This window comes from Emiliania huxleyi, assembly GCF_000372725.1.
Source record: "Emiliania huxleyi CCMP1516 chromosome Unknown EMIHUscaffold_211, whole genome shotgun sequence".
In the NCBI taxonomy this organism is placed as follows: Eukaryota; Haptophyta; order Isochrysidales; family Noelaerhabdaceae; genus Emiliania; species Emiliania huxleyi.
The window spans coordinates 67,822-86,090 of NW_005200496.1; the positions used below are offsets into that span (position 1 = coordinate 67,822).

The window sequence follows — 18,269 nt, forward strand, 5'->3', positions numbered from 1 at the left end:
CCGTACTAGCCTTCGCCACCGTTTGCAGCCAACCCCCCCACGTCGCCACACGCCAGTCGCCACCTCCCGAGGGTCCGGCGTTGCCCTCGCCAGTCGCCACCCGCTAGCTGCCGCTGAGCCGCTCTCCCCCTCGCCACCCGCCTCCCGACACCACCTATGCCTCCGCCGCTGCCGCACGACACCCTCGCCCTTGCCACGTTCGCCCCCACCACCCTCGCCCTCCCCCCACTCTTCCCTCGCCCTCGCCCCCGCCCCACCCGCCGCCCGCCCATGCCAACTTCCGTCCTCCCGCCGCCCTCCCGGCTCTGTGCGTTCCACTCCGTCCGCTCCCTCCCGCTTGGCGCCCATCCCGCCCTCCGCCCTCGCCCTCCGCCCCTGCCCTGGCTGGCCTGGGTGACATCCCTGACAACCGCGGTTGCTTACGCGATACTTCGAGCTTCACCAGCCGTTTCTCATCCTTTCCCTTGCCTTCTCTTTGCCGTCCCTTCTCTTATGGCGCCGGTTTCTTTTTTGTCCCCACAATCTGCTAACAACGAACCTAAAAAGAATCGCTGTCGTGGGATCCCTTCAACCGACTCCGCTTCTTCAGGTGCGGCTCAAGTTCCTTAATAAAATAAATAAAACGGGCACGCCAAACGAGGGGTGGGAGAAGGACAGGGTCCCCACCTGCACGAGCAGGATCTTGTAAGGACGATCAGGGACACAGGGGAACGGGAGCGGGGAGCGCATCGCGACACGGAGGGGGGCTGGGCAGGGTTCACCCACACGACAGGGTCCCAGGGATTCCTCTCTCGTATAGGACAGGTTGCACCCGGCGGCACGGGGGCAGGCGCGGGCCTCCTACTGGTTGCGCTCTCCTAGTTCTCCTGCTCCTGACAAGGGACAGCGACAGGCTCGCAGCACGCAGCACGGTGGACTCCCTATTCCACTGGCGATCTCTCTCGACTAGCGACCTTCCTCCGGCTTCTCACCAGCAGTCTCTCACTACCACGGGCACACTGACAGAGGCGGCCAAAAGGCTCACGTGGGTGGCAGGGCGGTGATAGGAGTCTGTCCTTGAGCCGTCCACCACAGCACTAAAATTCTCTTTCAACAATGCTGCTCGCTCACTTATTAGCACTGACCTGCCTCTCCAGCTGCGCCGCGTTCGCCTCGCCTCCCATCGCCCCACGCGCCGCGCACGTCCGCATCGCTCCGCCGCTGCTGCTCCTCGAAAAGGACGCCGTCGGCAGCGACACGGAAGCCGGCGGCGGCGACGGCGACAACCGTCTGCTGCTCGGCGCCGCTGCGAGCCTCGGACTGGCTACCGCGATACATTTGCCGGCGTTCGCACAATTCGCGTCGCAGTGGGCCTCCATTTCCGCCGCCGGCGTGAGCGGCGAGGACTTTTGGGCTCCGCTCCGCTTTTGGGCGTTTTTCGCGATCGGCCACCCGCTGATCAAGCCGGCGGTCTGGATCGGGGAGGTGCTGCACACGGCGCCGGGCCCGCTGGTGGGGCTGCTGCCGCTGGGCTTCGTCCTCGGCAACCTCGCCGTCCTCGCGCTCCTCGCCACCCAGCCCAAGGTGCGGCTCGCTGCGCCGGTGGTGAGCGCCGCGCTGCTGGTCAACTTTGTCGGCGGCGGCCTCGAGGGGTCCGTCTCGTCGTCGGACTACAACCTGGCCCTGGACGACGGCGTCAAGGGCTGCCCCGCGTACGAGCAGGTGCGGCAGCCTTCGATGGACGGCTTCGACATCACCAAGTAGCGTGGCCGGGGGGCAGCGCGCTCTCTCGCGACCCGTCTGCTCGAGACCTCTGCTCGGCCCTGCGCGTAGGTACGACGGGCGGTGGTACGAGCACGCGTTCCACGACTGGACGCAGTTCTCGGAGGTGTACGACACCACCTTCGACATCGAGCTCTCCGGAGGCGGCACGCGCTGGCTCGACGACTTTGGAGTCAAAGGGCCGTCGCCTCGCTCGGCGCCGGCGTCCTGGGACAAGTCACCCGTCGCAAACGGGGCGCACTACTTCCTCACGGCGACGTACGACCCGAAGACGCCGGGCGTGGTGCAGGAGTCGGGCTTCGGCGCCACCTTCCCAAACTACATCGTCGACGTTCAGAAGGGCGCCGGCGGCGAGTACACCGAGGCGCTCCAGTTCCAGTGCCTGCAGCGGGGCGGCGTGCGCATCTTTGAGGGGATCAACTACCTCACGCGCTCGCCCGACATCTCGCCCGCCCAGCTGGCGGCGATGCACGAGCGCGCGCGCGTCGCCGGCATCGCGCCCTACGGCGCCAACCCGACCGACACGCACACGGTCGAGTTTGCGCCGTCGCGCAGCTTTGCGGTCGACAACGACTGGCAGAGCTTCTGGAGCGCGCTCGGGGTGGACAAGCTGCTGGCGCTGCTGGAGACGAGCACACACACGGCGTTCGAGCGGGGCGAGTGATACACACCGAGACTGGCCGTGAATCGTATCCGGTGGGCCAGGTGGATTGCTGCAGCTTGCATGTGCACTACGCTGGGGCCCGCCGCAGTGCGCAGAGCGCGCAGTGCCAGGGGGTAGTAGTGTACATGAAGACAATTATAAACACGCGCCGAAGCACACGCGGCACGCCTCGCAGGACGCAGCTCGCACAGAACGCCGCGCGAGAGGGAGGCGGCTTACTGCGTTACTCTCTTGTTGGAGGGACGGAGACCCGCTAAGTGCGGCACTTTTAGTCTTTGAAAGTGGCGGCCATGGGCATGGCCCATGCTCGCTCGCGCTCGCGTGTCTGGAATACATCGGCATGTTCTAGATGCACGTCTCCTCGATCCACGCCTCGAGCTCCCGCGCGTCCTCCGCCCCCCTGTCGTGCCACCACCTACACAGCAGCTCGTCCCACACGCTCTGGCGTACTTGCGACCACGGACACGCACGCCCCTCCCAAGCCGCCACCTCAGCTCGTCCGGCGATGCGCCGATCGACGCACCGGCAGCGCGCAGGTTGTCGAGCGAGAGGAAGAGCCGCAAGCCCGCCAGCCGCGGTGCTGCCAGGGGTATGCGTGGCGACGTCTCGATCGGGCAGAGGTGGAGATGCGTCACGCCGCCACCGCCGTCATCGCTACTGCCGCCGCCGCCGCCGCCGCCGCCGCCCCCACGGCCGCCGCGGCGCGACAAGACTCCGCGCGGCCCGCAGAGAGGCGAGATGGTGATGGCTCGTCCTGCGGAGAGAGGCGGCGGCAGCCAGGGCGCCGCCTGAGAGAGACCGCCGTCGACGAAGGCCGCCCCGCCGGCGCCCGAGGAGGCGGCAGCTCGCCTCGCCTCGCCGCCGTCCCACTCGCACTGCGGCGGCAGCGTGACGCCTGCTGCTTCGGGGTAGGTTGGCGCCGAGCGGAGGAGGTCGAAGGGGTGCGCCTGGCGGGGGAGGTACGGGAGAGGTGGAGGTGCACACCGTCATCAGTCGGAAGGGTGACGTTGGGGTGGGCCTCGCCGACGGAGGTATCGTGCAGGAGGCGACGAGGCAGCGGGCGAGCTGCTCGTTGGAGGCGAATCTCGAGAAGAGAGCCGGCCTGCCGCTCGTGCACTCGGTCGCGCCGATGAAGACGCGCCCGCTGAGCCGCTCCGCCGCCGAGCAAGGCTGGTCAGCTGGCTGGCTGCCGCCGCCAACGTCGGAGAGCGAACGTGCCGAGACGCCGAGCGCGTGGAGTATACCCTCCATCGCCCGTCCGCGGACCGCGTACTCCTCCGTGAATGCGAGCAGCCGCTCACGCGAAAGCATCGCGATGGCCACTGCAGCGATCGCACCGCCGCTGGACCTGTTTAGAAAGCGGTGAATGTGGATCATCGGGCTGGCTGAATGGCTGTGTTGCGTGAGTGTGTCACCCGGCAAAGCGCGTGACGCGAGTCGCAACTGGCCCGCTGTGCCGGAGCAACCGAGTCGCCACGCCGAGGTGGTAGGTGAGCAGCGCACCGCAGCCCGAGAAGCTGAGCGAGAGGTCAAGGCTCATGCCGAGCACGCTGCCGGGGGTTGCAGTCAGGCTGCAAATCGGGCACACAGGGCCGAGCGTTTTTGATCTCTGGATCTGTGGACGCCCGCGCCCGCCGCCTCCCGAGACTGAAACAAAAACAAAGGAAATCAGCCTGCGAGAGAGGCACTGCGCGCCGCTGACCTCATGTGGGGATGTGTGCCGACACCAATACTGATCTAAAACCTGGAAACCCTTGTTCAAAGCCGACCCTAAGCGCCATCCTTCCTGCTCTCACCTGATGCTGCTTCCCCGCGCCGCCTCCTTGGGCCCCCTTGGGCGTATTTTCTACTCCCAGTGGGGTCCCGGGCCCCCGGGCCCCCTCTTGTTTTCTGTTTTCTGTTTTTCAAAACGCCCGCCCGCCCGCCACCCCGAGGCGGCTCGGCCCCCCACAGACCCAGAGATCAAAAACGCTCGGCCCAGCGTCCGGCCAACTTTTGAGAAATCGCGTATGATGACAACGTGAAAAAAGGTGGGATTCTAGCTCCACTGGGACCGCACTCGTGTTCTCACTTCTGCGCGCTCTCGGTGGTCTCCCTGTCACTGTGTGTGGCGCGGCCGTACGTACAGACAGCTATACGCCACGCGCGTTATAGGTAGGACAGCCGTCTTTGCGGTCGCGAATTGCTACTCAATTATGTATGTAAAAGAGGGAAGCAGTCGAGAGGACAGGGGAGGGACGTGTCCGAGGGGGACGGGGGAGGGACGACTTTGGTGTTGGAGGGGGAACGACTTTGGTGTTGGACGGCATCAATGGAGGATGGGCGGCCTCGAATCACGGTCACGTTGGTTAGCGAGGACAGCGACGGCGTCGTTGGCTGAGCGCAGGGGCGAGGGCGTCGACCGACGGGCGGCGCATCAGGAGCCCCTCGCTGGCGAGCGGCTGGCGCGGGAGGTCACGGAACGACGGGTCGAACGACGGGTCGAGCCCCCCCTCCACCGGTCGAGGCCGCGGTCGAGACGGTGAGCGCGGCCGAGGCCCTCGCGAACGTCGCGGAGTACGGCCCGAACTACGTCCTGCCGCAGGCCGCGGAGTCTAAGACGGCGCGGCGGAAACGGCTGCGCGTGGACGCGGCGGCGAGGATCGCCGGGCACGCTGTAGTCGAGACTGGCACGCACGTGGAGATCCTGGGCGAGCAGAGGTGGTGGCCGGGCACCATCACGGGGCGGGAGGAGGGTTCGGACGGCCGGCTCGTGCACGCGGTCGAGTACGACGGCTACCCCGACCAGGATTTCCGAATCAACTTAGAGGAAGAGACGTGGAGGCGGGTGACGCTCGGCGCCGGCGGCGCGGCCCCCACCAGCGGCGAGGACAGCGACGGCGAGGGCAGCGACGAGGCTGCGGACGCGCTGCCGGCCAGCGCGACCGACAGCGGCAGCGCGGTCGCCACCAGCGACAAGGGGAGCGACGTCGAGGGGGACGGCGACGAGGCTGGGGACGCGCTGCTGACCTGCGAGCCCGCTCCGACACAGCCAAGGGAGCGGCGCAGCACGAGGGCTGGCGACGAGAGCCCGGCGGCAGCCGGGATGGCCAGCGGCGACGCCGGCGCCACGTACGCGGCACTCGGCGGGTATGTTGGCCGGGAGGAGGCGGTCGGCGAGGCGAGCTCCGCCCCTGCGGCCCTCAACTGGCCGGTCAAAACCAGGGTGATGTGACGACGATAACATACGCGAATATCTCGCTCGGTGATCGCTCGCCAGGTAGGATTAATCGCTGGAATCAGGTGTATTTTATTTTTGCTTGGGTGGGCCTCATGATGAAATTCTCGTAAACTCGTGACGCTTGTGGGGCTAGAGAGTATGTTGTTTTCTGGGGGCGTTCGGGGCGGCGGAGTATTTTTATGTGCGCGCGGGCGGCGGCCAGGGGCGGCCCCTGGGGACCAAATGGCCGATTTTTTACGATCGAACACACCCGGTGGTGGCGTGGGGAGTGCGGAACGCTACTGGCGGCGTGACAGGGCCTCTCTCGGTTGCGTGTGCCGCCCATCGGCACGCGGGTGCGCAGACATTGGTTTGCGACTCTGCCCGCTCGCTCGTTGTGTACACTCCACACTCTCTCTCACCAGAGGAAAGCAAACGAGTCACTAACTCGTAACTGCAGGGGAGTCTTGTAGCTCGATCGGTCACACCGCCATCGCCGTCGGGGAGAGGGGGGACGACACTGCTCTGGAAGCGTGCACCTCGATCCTGTACCGTGTTTGTTATGACCCCCCCCAATGAACACATCAGTGAGGGAGGGCGAGACGATCGCCGCCCCGGGCGTCGCGCCGTGGCGGTGCCAGCAGGTGGGCTCCGGCGCCGCCCCGCGCGCGCGCAAGCGCGGCGGCGACGCCTCCGCACCACCCGTGCCACCGCCCGGCCGAGCGAGGAGCAGGAAGACGAGCAGAGACATGCTGTCTCAAGGGTTTGTTGACGGCTTCCGCACTTGGAGCACTTGGAGTGCAGTCATTAACCTCACATCCGGGGAGCTGAGAAGCGCACCCAGCGAGCCGGATGATCGGTGTCGGGTTACGGGCTAGAGAGCCCTAGCCCCGGGGGTGCGCGTTCGCAGGGAAAGGGCCGTAAAGTAACACGGGTCTCCGAGGGTTAGTTCCGTGTACGGTACCGCCTGGCTAGTCTTCTTTTTTATCAGTTCGCACCTGTGTCGAGATCTCTCTCTCATGTATTTTGCGGCACGATAGCTGGGCTGCAACATACACAGACATACACTCGACTGCAACGGCGCGCAGCGCCGAAGAAAATTTTCTATAGGTTAGCGGCGGCCGGTGTGGACGCCGTTGTTGACGTTGTTTCGCAGCTCGGTCGGGGGGGGGCGCCCCTCCGTTTCCCTGCGGTCGGTCGAAAATCATTTAGCCGGCGGACTTGTACCTGTTATGACAGTCGGCGAGCCGCGAGTACCGCGTAGCAGTAGTCAGAGCCAGATGCGAGATGTGGTCGGTGGCCACGGTGCACCTTGGCCGCGTGCTGGCGGCGGCAGCGGCCGTGGCACCTGGCACGCCTGTGCGCGCGCCGCGCCCGCCACCTCACATGAAGCCGAGGTAGGCGAAGAGGGCGGTCATCACGACAGTGAGGATGTTCGACTCGGTGAAGTTGGGAGAGCCGCCGCAGTTGAAGACAATGGCGCAGACGCCCCACGCGAGGGAGAGCGCCTTGCACGTGAGGATGTCGCCGGCGCGGTCGCCAAAGAAGGTGTCCTTGTACAGAAGGATGCCAAAGTACGTGAGTGCGCCAACCATCTGCATGCGCAACGGCTCGTTCTTCGCGATGCCAAACTTCTCCTCCAGCGAGCCACCCATGAAGGGCTTATTGGGGAGGAACGTGAGGAAGTTGGAGAAGAGCGAGGCGAAGTAGATGTACATGACACAGTTGATCTTCATCGCGAGGTGCGGCGTGATAGGGCCGAGGCTGGAGCACCGCGCAACACGAGTGCAGTGTCCATCTTGGGCGACATCTTGACGGCCGGCTTGGGTGCGGCAACAAGTGCGGCGTCGAGCGGCGCACCGAGCGCGAGAACACAGACGAGGCGGACGATCGACATTCACCTGCATGCGAGGCACAATGTGGATTGTTGTCAGGGGCTAGCAGGGGAAGACGCAGCCAGGAATTCATCCGCGGTGCTGGGCACCTTCGCTGAGTGGAATACCAAGTGCAATCGAACCACCTATAATTCGCGTTTTCTTTTTCTTTTGGCTGCACTAAACAGGGAAAAGACAAAGAGCAACACCTTCTGTAGGATACCCACGAAACTGGCACCCAACGAAAACAAAATTCTCTCCCATTCACTAGGATTCCTACCCCGGACCACGGACCACGCCCAAGTGTCTCTCCGTAGGACCGAGTGACTTCGAGAAGTCACTCTTCAAAGCGTTCACACGAGGCATCGCGACCGTTTCTTGCGCCGATCTTTGATCAAAATCAAGGCTAACCAGCCTAGAGATGACCCCTAGACACTCACCTACCTTGCCGACAGCCCACTGCGTCCGTCTGAAGCACCTCAAGTACGCCGGTGAGACGCCCGAAACGGGGTGACTTCTAAAAGTCACTCCGCATGTGGGCCGCCCTCGCGGTCGTCTGACGCGCCCTCCGGCCGCCGCACACTCGCCACTCACCCCGTCTCACCTCTAGATGATGCGGCGGCGCGCACGGGGCACTGCGGCTGCCGGCGCCGCGGCGGCCGGCGCCGCCGCTGCCGGCGCAGGCGCAGGCTCAGGTCGCCGGTACGGCGATGGACGATCGCCGCGTCGCGGCGGGGGGGTGCTGCTGTGCCCGATGCGACGGCTCCTCTTCGAGCAGGTGCTTGGCAAAGCCGGTGAGGGTCGCCAGCTTTTGTCCCGACCGGGCTGCAGATCGCGTAGCCAACCTGGCTCGGGTCCGGGAAGCACTGTGTGCAGTGGTAGGACCGCATGTACCCGCACTGATGCTTCTTGCTTGAACACGAGCACAATAAACACGAGCACAGACGCCGTGTCGCCTAGGGCTGTCCGCCTCAAACGTCGCACGGCGCCTCGAATTCGCGCAGACCAATGTAGTCGATGCCGGAGCGTGCGCATTGGTATTGAGAGTCTGAGGTAGGCGGCGGCGCGCAGTAAGCGCAGTAACGCATGCATTCGATTTGGATACCGGCGCTTGCGTGGGAGCGCAGACAGCGTCGGCCGCGGTGTGCCAGCGAATGTGGTGGTCCTCTTGTCCACTGCGTCCGAGCCGAACCAGCTGTCCACACGAGAAGCGGCGGCGCGTGGAAGAGCCACGACGAGGTCGACCGCCTCGACCAGTCAGCCTCCGGCACAGCATTGGGTGCCTGCATGTCGCCGGATTGCGTCGCTTGTGTCATCGCGTAGCGGTGCGGAGGCAGCGCCGTATATCGCCTCTTGCCCGCGGGGACGAGCGCTCAGCGCAATCGTCTCGAGGAAGGAGAAAACAATTTTATGACGAAGTTTTCCAAGTGAACGCCGCCAAGCTGCTCTAAGAGCCTCTCCCGTCGCGGCCCGACTGGGGCCGAGTCCGCGGGGGCTCGCCAGGGGCTCGCACGGTGCACGGGCCGACGCTAGAGCACGTACTGTGCGCGCGGGGGCGAGTGACTTCGAGAAGTCACTTAGTGACTTCTCGAAGAAGTGACTTCTCGAAGTCACTCCTACAGATAGACACAAGTTTTGCTCCTCCTCGAGCGTCCGTCGACAGCGCAAGTCGATGACGCGGCCCTCGCCGACTGAGGCTCTGCTGCCACCGTCGGAGGCTCCAGGCCGCGAGACGGCGCAGGCGCAGGCGGGCGAGGCTCTCATCAACCGCGCCTTTGAACAGCTCCACTCCGCAGTGCTCTCAAAGCATCCGATGTGGTATCTGGGCGGGCCGGAGAAGGCATGTACGCTACTGATGCTGGCGGCGCTGGATGGGGACGGCGACGGGGCTCTCACGGTCGCCGAGCGAGCCATGTACCACGCTCAGGGCGAGCGGCTCGTTGAGTCGACAAAGAACTTCCTTCTAAATGCGGGTGTGTCATGTGTGCAGTGGTCGGGGTTCACATACCACATAACAATCATACATCAGCCTTCTCACCCGAGAGCGAGAGCGAGAGCGAGAGCGAGAGCGAGAGCGAGAGAGAGAGAGAGAGAGAGAGAGAGAGAGAGAGAGAGAGAGAGAGAGAGAGAGAGAGAGAGAGAGAGAGAGAGAGAGAGAGATTTAGCTGCATATACACCCTCCATTACCTAAATAAAAATCCAAGAGAGTAGTAGGAAGGCGGGAGAATCCAAAAAAAATCCGGCAAACTCTGAGACGAGATGGGATTTAGGAGTACTTTAGGTAGGGAAATGCCGCCCTGCTCGAGAGTCGAGTACGCGAGTACGCCAGTAGCCCAGTCAGTACCACTTCTGTGTGATGATAGATGAACTGATGATCCACCATGTGATCCACGCATGAAATTTCCTGCCTTGATGTAGATAGTTAAGATAGTAGAAAGCTTGAGGAGGGACGAAGCCTAGGACGAAGCGCGCGCGCGGTGTATGTGCCGCTATCTGCCTTCCTTCCGTCTGTAGTGTTGTGTCTCGCTCTCTCTCTGGCGCACGCTGGCGGCGGTAGCCGCTGGCGGCGCTCCCCCTCCTGGTCCCGCGCCTCGCTCCCCGGGACTCCCCCCCCCCGGTGTGCGGCGGCGGTGTGCGGCCGCCTACGGCTTTATAGCGGTATAGCGGGCGGCCGCGCGCGGTCGAGAGGCCGCGCGCGCGGCGTGCGGGCGACACCATCGCCACGGCGCACAGGCCGTGCCCGACCGTTTTCTGACGCGCGCTGTGAACCCACAGCTTGCCGCCACAGGCTTCGCACAAAACTCGTGTGTTTTTGTGCCGGTGCCCTCCCCGCACACACCCACGCGCACACGCGACACCCTTCTCTTTCAGATGCCCATGCCCTGACCAAAGACCACGTAGGACGTGTCGAGCGGCAGCGGGGCCCCAGAGGGCGCCGCCTTGGTTTGGTTGGGCTTGGGCGGCAGCATTCTCGCCGGCGACCCCACCGCCGTGTAGCCGGCCGGCACCGGTTTGTTGACGAGAGCCTACAGCAGAGGGGCGCCGTTGTCCGGCTCGGGCACGAGGAGCGTCCCAAGGGAGGCTGTGTGGGAGGGGAGGCGCCTGCGCGCCGACAGTGGCGCCCGCGCCGACCTGGATGTTTCCGAGGACGGTCGACTTGCAGGCGAGGAAGGCGCCGCGCCCGATCTTTGGGTGGCGGTCGTGGTCGAGCGAGGTGCCTAGTTGACCGATTCAATGTTTAACCCACCCATCCCGGCCATCTCTGTGCGGCGGGCGTGGTGGAGCGAGGCGCCCGTCGCGCCGAGGGTGACGTCGTGCATGATGTAGACGTTATCGCCGATCACGGCCGTCTCGCCGATGACGCAGCCGGTCCCGTGGTCCATAGTGATGCCTCGGCCCCACCTGGCAGCCGGGTGGATGTCGACGCCAAACGCGTCCGACATCTCGCTCTGGAGTGCGAGCGCGATCCACCGGCCGCTGCCGTTGGGCTGGTTCCACCAAAAGTGGGCCACGCGGGCGCACTGCACCGAGTGGAACCCCTTGAAGAAGAGGTAGATCCGCAGGAAGCCTGCGAAGGCGGCGTCGGGCACCACAGTCAGCGCCTCTCCAACGACGGCTGATGAGACACAGGTGGCCAGAGCGTGGTACAGGGATGCGCTTTCTAGGGCAGCAAGCCGTCCGCCGCAGGGTCCATCGCAAGGAACCGCTCGAGGTCCGCTGCGGCTGCGTCGACGATGCTGGCATCGGCGGCGTAAGCGGCGGAGCACATGGCGGCGTAGTCCAGACCAGTGGCGCCGTCTTCGAGCTTGGCGCCGATCGTTGCGCTCAGCCCGTCCGCGAGCGACCCGTGCGAGAGCACTCGCTGCTCTATCAGGTCTCGCAGGCCATAGCCGCGCTTGACGCTCGAGGCAATTGCCTCGCGCGCCTCGCTCTGGAGCTTGCTCCAGGTGCTCTGCGTGTCGATAGTGGTCTGCAGGCTGGACGTGCTGCTGATGCAGCGGCGGAGCCGCAGCGAGCACGCACGTCGCGCCGCAGGCAGGGGTGTTCGCCGGCTAAATCGTAGCATGTCGGCCGATTTTTGCCAACACCCCACCTCCGAGAGAGACACCCCCCCCTCCCCCCCCGCCCCAGTCCCGCCTCTCATTTGTGTCACACCACGCGGAACGCATCTCCATCGCTTCGGGAGAGAGAGAGATTTTTGAAAATCAACAAGAAATCACGACTCTCACAGTGATTTGGGCTCGGCAGCTTGTCAGCTGAGGGAGGGAGGGTGTAGAGGATGTAGAGTGTAGAGCGCTGTAGAGCTGTAGAGATGTAGAGCGCTCTGGAGCGCTGTAGAGCTGTAGAGCTCTACATCCGCCGCGTGACGAGGCGCCTGCGTTGTAGAGCGATGTAGAGCGCGATTTTGCTTTTTGTTGTAGAGTTTGTTGTAGCCGTTTAGGGGTTAATGGGAGAAAAGGGAGAGGGGGTTGTGTTCTCTAGGCCCCTAGGAGCCCTACGCGCGGCGTGAGAGCTCGGAAGCGAGCTTTGCACGGCGATCGAGGATGGCGCGGTTCACCCCCTTCACCGAAGCGATGGAGATGCGTTCCGCGTGGTGAGATCTCTCTCTTGTTGTAGAGGCTCTACAGCAAAGCACCGCCGGGAAGGCAGTGACTCAAAGAGGTCGAGCCGCGCTAATGAGGTGTCTCCGAGCTTACTGGAGCTCTGATGGACGGCCCTGACTATCCCTGACACACAGAGAGTCACTCTGACGGCACATAACACCCTATAACTGCGTCATGACCAGCCTGCCATGCGTCGCCGGTGCCGCATTCGTCGCTGTGCTTCTTTAGCAGGCGGTGGACTGTCGGCTGCGAGAGGACGGTCGCATTTGCGCGAGGCGAGGCGAGCATTGATGAGCGTTGCATGCGCCATGCCTCGCGCCAGCGCGTGCGGGAGCTCCTGGCTGAGCGTTGAGTCCAGGCGAGTTGCGCTGGCCACTATCGCTACACCTAGCCGAGCTGACGCGCCGAGGCGCCGGCCAGTCGCAGCCGTGAGGCATGCCACAGCAGCAGAGGCACCTGCCACCCATTGGGCGCGGGCCAGACAGAATGCCAGGGCAGCACTGGCAACAGGCAAGTGCAAGGCGCCTCATGTCGGAGAGCGACCGTGCCTCGTTCGCCGCTTGAGCATGTAGAGTTTGTTGTAGAGATTTCACGTTGTAGAGCGCCTCTACATCGCTCTTTCGCTCTACAACACGCAGGCGCCTCTCGTCACGCGGCGGATGTAGAGCTCTACAGCTCTACAGCGCTCTACATCTCTACAGCGGTCTCGGGCACCCCGTACCCATACTACTCAAAAGTACAATGTACTACCACAAACCACAAGCCACCACTAGGGATTTCGCGCGGAGGGCGTAGTGAAGCGCTGGGGGGCGCTCACTGTGTGTTATTCGGGTGGGGGGATCCATCAGTGGTAACCGGCTTTAGTCACAGGTCCAAGCTCAGACGCCACAACACCACAAACACGCTCACTTCGCCGCTGCTGTAGATGGGCCCGCGGGGGCCCATACTACGTCGAAGCACAGACCCGATCTCGGCACTCACGGGCTGCCACGCGCCCGCGCGCCGGCCCCGCGGCGCGGGCCGCACCGCCCATGCCCCCGGGTCACCGACCCCGCCTCTCGGCCCTCTCGGCCCTCAGGAGCGTGCGGGAGACCGGCGAGGGGCGCGCCGCGCGCCGCCTGCAGAGCCGCCAGAGGCATTGTGTCGCCTCCGCTGGCGGGGTCCCGCGCGTCCGCCCGCGCCCGCGCCCGCCCACGCCGCGCCCGCGGGCTCCGGATGCGCCGCCATCCTTCTCCTTTTTCTCGATGGCAGTCCGCGTGTGCTTGTCGACGGGTCGGCGGCGTGGTCGAGGGGAAGGTCGCCGGCGGCCGCAACTCCGCCGCCGTCGCTCCGCCGGCTCTGATCGAGTATCGGGCGTTGAGGGCGGCGGCGCAAGCGGGTCTGGCGCATCCATCGCCACGAGCCTCGCGACCGCGGTCGTGGCACACCTGGTGGCGGCTCTCGGGGCCGTCTCTACGGCGCTCGACGCCGTGTGAGGTCGCCGGCGGCCGCAACTCTGCCGCCGTCGCTCCGCCGGCTCAACCGAGTATCGGGCGTTGAGGGCGGCGGCGCAAAGTGGGTCTGGTGCGCCACGTACGGCCACAACCCTTGCCACCGCCCTTGCCGCCGCCCTTGCCACCCTTTGCCGCCTTGCCTCCGCCGCGGGCGGCGGTGGGAGCGGCCTGCTGGGCTAGCATATATGTGTTGTCCTTGCTGGGGACGGGCACGTGGAACGCACGTTACATGTTTGACGGCCTCCAGAATTCAAACAAAAAATAAAAAATTCTCCCGCGACCCGTGGGCGTCGAAGAGGCGCTCTCGGGTGGCCGTTCTGAGTTCATACTACCTCGAAGCACACTGTACATTCTGTACTGCGTCAAAGCACCGGCCCTGAGTCCGACAGCTCTTAAGTGAGGGCTAACAAGCTGCCGAGCCCAAATCACTGTGAAAGTCGTGATTTCTTGTTGGTCTTCAAAAATCTCTCTCTCTCAGCTCTACAGCGCTCTACACTCTACACTCAGCTTGTCAGCGAGTTGGCGATCGCGTAATTCATGGTCGTCATTTTGTGACCGGCTGACAAGAATCAAATCTCTCTCTCTCTGACAAGCTTCGGGAGAGAGAGAGAGAGATTTTTAGCTTCTTCTAGCTTCGGTGAAGTGAACCGCGCCATCCTCGATCGTCGTGCAAGCTCGCTTCCGAGCTCTCACGCCGCGCGTAGGGCCCTTAAGGGCGCGTAGGCCTAGAGAACACCATCCCTATTCTCCCAGTAAGCTAAAAGTACAGACACAGGTAGGTAGACACAACACCCCCGGCTACACGGGCAAAAACAAAGTGCGCGCATCGCATCCCGCCGCGCGCTACAGTGGGTTGCGGGCATTAAGAAAGCGTCGCATTAAGAAACCACGCCGAGCGATTTCTGCAAAAATCTAAGAAACCACGGCGCGCCGCAGGCGCGGCTCCGAGAAAAGGCCAGACACGAGTGTGAACGGGAGCTCCCAGCTCGTCAAATGAAAATTTCTCTTCGCCTGCGCGGCGCGCGCACTTGGCATTTTGCAAGTCTGCGGTGTTCTGAGTGAGCGGTGTGGATGGAGGCGTGTGCGTCTTGAGTCGGTGGCAGACTGGCTGGCGGCATCGGATCCGGGACCGCAGCTCACCTCTTCCGACTATCCGGGGCCGGCTCTGACCTTTGACCTACCTTGATTGAGTGCCCCGGCCGAAGTTAAGAAACCACGGCGTGGGGTGGGTGAGGGGTGTGGAAAGGCTTAGAAACGGCGGCGTGCCGCGCACTTGGAGCACTTGGAGTGCAGTCAGCAACCGCACATCCAGGGCCGGGGAGCTCAGAAGCGCACCCAGCGGGCCGGATGATTGGCATCGGGTTGCGGGCAAGAGAGCCCTAGCCCCGGGGGTGCGCGTTCGCAGGGAAAGGGCCGTAAAGTAAACACGGGTCTCCGAGGGTTGGTTCTGCGCTTTGGGTGTCCCCTAGCGGCGGAACGCCCCCTCTACTCGGAGCTAGTAGACACCAGACACTAGCACGACAACACACACATTCCTCGCTGACATCACCGCTCGGAACCCCCCGCTCCAGACACAGGCATGACGTACACTCTCACCCGACATCGCCACTCAGGGCCCCTCCGCCCGATCTCCCCACCCCCCATCCGAAGGGGCTTCCCCCTCCTCCCGGCCCTCCCTCCTGTTCGGTTTCCGACGGTCAGGCGTCGGCACATCCTGTTTTCTTAATGCCGGCAACCCACTGTACCGTATGAAGGTCCGGATCAGCAGAGCCGACGCTGTCCGCGCTGCAATCACCGCTGCGTGCACCATCCCGCTGAGCGTCCCGCTGGCCGCGCGAGCAGATCTGAATCAGGGCGCGCTGGGAGCCACATGCGTTGGCTTTGGCTGCAACGACTACCGAGGGCAGGATTTCAACGGGATGCCGGCGCCGGGAGGTGAGGATTACGTCTCGGAGAACACGCTGCAGGTTGTGAGGCCGGCGGAGCGTGGCAGCATGCCTTACTCCGAGTTTCTGCAGGCGCTCAAGGACAAGAGAGTCCTGGGCGTCGATTTCATCGCTCCCAACGGCGACGAGGTCTACGCCGGCAGAGTCCCGGCGCCACAACACTCGCCAGCAGCAGCCTGCGCCGTCTCTCGCGCGCATAGGCGTACGCGCTCGTCAAGGACTCGGGCGGCACAAAGAGCTGCAGCGCCATCAACCCGGATGCTCCCGTGGTGGACGGCGTCTGCCGGCTCCGGATGGGCGAGGGGTGGCCCGTGGAGGCGGCGGCGATAGCGGCACCAGCAGAGCCGACAGGGAGGGGTGGGATGACGCCCGCGGCACGCCGAGCAGGTGTCAAACTCCTGGTCGTCTCCCTCGTGGGTCGTCCGCATCCTCGACAACGAGCAAGTGCCCCACGCCCTCGTGATCGATCTCAAGAAGAAGCCGCAGCGGGCCGTGTACCCAAAGGCGGGCGGCGTCGCCAAGCTCTAACTCGCGTGCAGCCGCGCAACGGCGAGATGGACTGCATGTAGAGACGAGTTGGTGCGGGGCGCGAGGTCGGGCATGGTGGCAGTGTGCGCCGAGAGGCGGGTCCGGCAGATAACCGCATGGAGAGCTGTCAAACGTTAAGAGCTGAACAGTGTTGCTAGTGTTAACAGTAACAACAAAACAACAGTGGGGCTCCCCAACAACAGTAGCTAACGTTAGGCCAGCTGAACAACAGTAAGGAAGGCCTGGCAGTGACCCACGACGATCTCCAGCGTCCAGTGCGGGTAATACCCGAAAATACCTGGAAAACCCCAGGTATTTTCGGGTTTTACCCGGGTTTTTTGGCATTTTCTGCTTGCTGGCCACTGAACAACTTCACTCGGTGCCCGGCCCCGCGGCGCGGAGCGCGCGGGTGGCACACAGCTCAGTGTCCGCTGGTCACTGTCACTCTGGGCCGGCGCGGGGGCCCCCGGCCCACACCGTGCGCCGCGCAGCAGTTGCGGAAACGGGGCTCCGGCTCTATGAGTCTCTATGAGCACCAACTTCCCGATCTAACCCGGTCTAACAGAGGGCGGATTCGGAGAGATCTCGAGGAGTACATACAGATAGACCCTCCAACCATCAGAAAACTCCGACCTGATCGGTCGTACTGACCGCCGACAGATCACTGCAGACAGCAGACAGGCCGACGTCTGCGCGCGGCCGGCCGGGCGAGAGGCTTGACACGATCCGACCCTGCGACCATGACGCTGCTGCTCTAGCTATCAGCCATGCACTGCTGACTGCTGCCACAATGTGCGACCTGTGCTGGCCCACTTGGCGGCCTTCCCGGTCAGTGGTGAGGCGCAGTTCAGAGCTGTCGATGGCGCGATGCCGCACTGGTCCCACATTGGTGACACGAGACCACCAAGTTTGCCGGTCCAAGAGAGAGGCACCGGCGCTGTCCTGAGAAGGTGCGTGGTCCCTCTTGACTGCCCATGCGCGCGAGGCTGTGTAGGCATAGCCTCGAGAGTGCCAGCAGCCCATCCGAGGTGACGCGCATTGCGCCAGAAGCGTGCACGCAGCTGGAAGGACACCTTCCTACTGGCCGTACGATCAGGTCGTCACTGAATGCTTAATACTAAGGCCGCGAGCTATGCAGGTGATCAATTGTGCATCATGGCACGGTCAGCTGCGCCGACAGGCTGTCGCAAGGCGTGATAGCATGGCCGCAAGTACGCCGAATTCCCATGAAAACAAGTAAAAAATCGAAAAAAAAGAAAAAAAGCCAAAAAATCGGCGCCTGCGGCGGGCCATGGGACCCCATCTCCCCCCCGCATGGACACCCTCTGGGCCCCCCGCGCCGGCCCAGAGCACTGTCAGCACGCACACCCGTCACGCCGCCCCAGCCGCCCCAGCCGCCACTGGGCCCGCACTGCTGCAGTAGTCGACTCTAGTAATCTCGTTCTCGAGTGTCGAGTCTCGAGACACCCGACGACAGCTTTTAATGCTTATACACGTTACAGCATACACCGATACCACAGGCGTGCAGCAGCCAGCACGGGGGTTGTTGCACGAGTATATGGGACAAAAGCGTCGAAAATGTCCCAAAAAAGCGTGTCTCGAGTTTGTGGCAGCTCCGGAGCCAGCGCGGGCTGCCAGGACGCACCGCTCGCGCGTTCGGCGCACTCCCTGGCACCCAGGGAGTGCGCCGAACCGACCAGACCGAATAGGCTCGATGCCGCGCTCGCTGTGGAGCTGCCACAAACTCGCCGCCGAGCGTGCCACCGACGGCGTCCGTCGGAGGTGGTGGAGTTTGAGACCTGAGGCTGCGGAGGTGACGCCTGAGGTACCGGGCCGTGCACGGCGACTCAGCCGGCGACCGCCACGGGCTCAGACGAGACTTGTCGACGCGTTACGGCTCAGCTTCACCGTGGTCATCGGGCGTCTGTCGACGTCAGGACCACCCATACAGCTCGCGGGTTTGAGGTCGCAAGAGCCAAGATGGTGGCGTTTGGACATCCCAACCATCACACAAGACAGCCTGTAGCTGATGGCGGGACGGCGCAGTGTTTGTGGCACTCGGCAGTAGGCACCCGCGGCACGGCCCCGCTGTCGGCTCTCGCGGGCTGCGGAACCGGACCCAGAAAGGGACGGTCCGGGCGAGTGTGGCAGCTCCTGCGCTAGTATGGGCACCCTCTATTATAGCACTACTGATCCTGGT

The 18,269-nt window shown here is 64.0% G+C and overlaps 6 protein-coding genes across 6 annotated transcripts; 3 read left to right on the forward strand and 3 right to left on the reverse strand.

Moving 5' to 3' along the window:
* Positions 1–1,095: 1,095 nt before the first annotated feature.
* EMIHUDRAFT_114244 (hypothetical protein) lies at positions 1,096–2,425 on the forward strand (the record flags this gene model as incomplete). Its single annotated transcript, XM_005780581.1, has 2 exons — positions 1,096–1,739; positions 1,813–2,425. The coding sequence occupies 2 exons, from the start codon at positions 1,096–1,098 to the stop codon at positions 2,423–2,425; spliced, it is 1,257 nt and encodes a 418-aa protein (XP_005780638.1).
* A 123-nt stretch (positions 2,426–2,548) lies between these two features.
* Positions 2,549–4,062, reverse strand: EMIHUDRAFT_468714 (hypothetical protein). The gene is made up of 4 exons (XM_005780582.1): positions 3,841–4,062; positions 3,410–3,773; positions 2,915–3,372; positions 2,549–2,840 (listed from the first exon to the last, which is right to left on the reverse strand). Exons 1-4 carry the CDS (start codon positions 3,963–3,965, stop codon positions 2,771–2,773), a joined length of 1,017 nt encoding a protein of 338 aa, XP_005780639.1. The 5' UTR covers positions 3,966–4,062; the 3' UTR covers positions 2,549–2,770.
* Positions 4,063–4,736: 674 nt separating this feature from the next.
* Positions 4,737–5,639, forward strand: EMIHUDRAFT_114246 (hypothetical protein; the record flags this gene model as incomplete). The annotated part of the gene is made up of 2 exons (XM_005780583.1): positions 4,737–4,772; positions 4,932–5,639. The coding sequence occupies 2 exons, from the start codon at positions 4,737–4,739 to the stop codon at positions 5,637–5,639; spliced, it is 744 nt and encodes a 247-aa protein (XP_005780640.1).
* Positions 5,640–6,735: 1,096 nt separating this feature from the next.
* On the reverse strand, positions 6,736–7,360 carry EMIHUDRAFT_234965 (hypothetical protein; the record flags this gene model as incomplete). Its single annotated transcript, XM_005780584.1, has 2 exons — positions 6,736–6,811; positions 7,011–7,360. The coding sequence occupies 2 exons, from the start codon at positions 7,358–7,360 to the stop codon at positions 6,736–6,738; spliced, it is 426 nt and encodes a 141-aa protein (XP_005780641.1).
* A 3,005-nt stretch (positions 7,361–10,365) lies between these two features.
* EMIHUDRAFT_234967 (putative serine O-acetyltransferase) lies at positions 10,366–11,564 on the reverse strand (the record flags this gene model as incomplete). The annotated part of the gene is made up of 4 exons (XM_005780585.1): positions 10,366–10,524; positions 10,613–10,716; positions 10,746–11,155; positions 11,203–11,564. The coding sequence occupies 4 exons, from the start codon at positions 11,562–11,564 to the stop codon at positions 10,366–10,368; spliced, it is 1,035 nt and encodes a 344-aa protein (XP_005780642.1).
* A 3,897-nt stretch (positions 11,565–15,461) lies between these two features.
* EMIHUDRAFT_442975 (hypothetical protein) lies at positions 15,462–17,546 on the forward strand. Its single transcript, XM_005780586.1, has 5 exons — positions 15,462–15,670; positions 15,742–15,858; positions 15,929–16,192; positions 16,439–16,512; positions 17,429–17,546. The coding sequence occupies exons 1-3, from the start codon at positions 15,515–15,517 to the stop codon at positions 16,067–16,069; spliced, it is 414 nt and encodes a 137-aa protein (XP_005780643.1). The 5' UTR covers positions 15,462–15,514; the 3' UTR covers positions 16,070–16,192; positions 16,439–16,512; positions 17,429–17,546.
* The last annotated feature ends 723 nt before the right edge of the window (positions 17,547–18,269 follow it).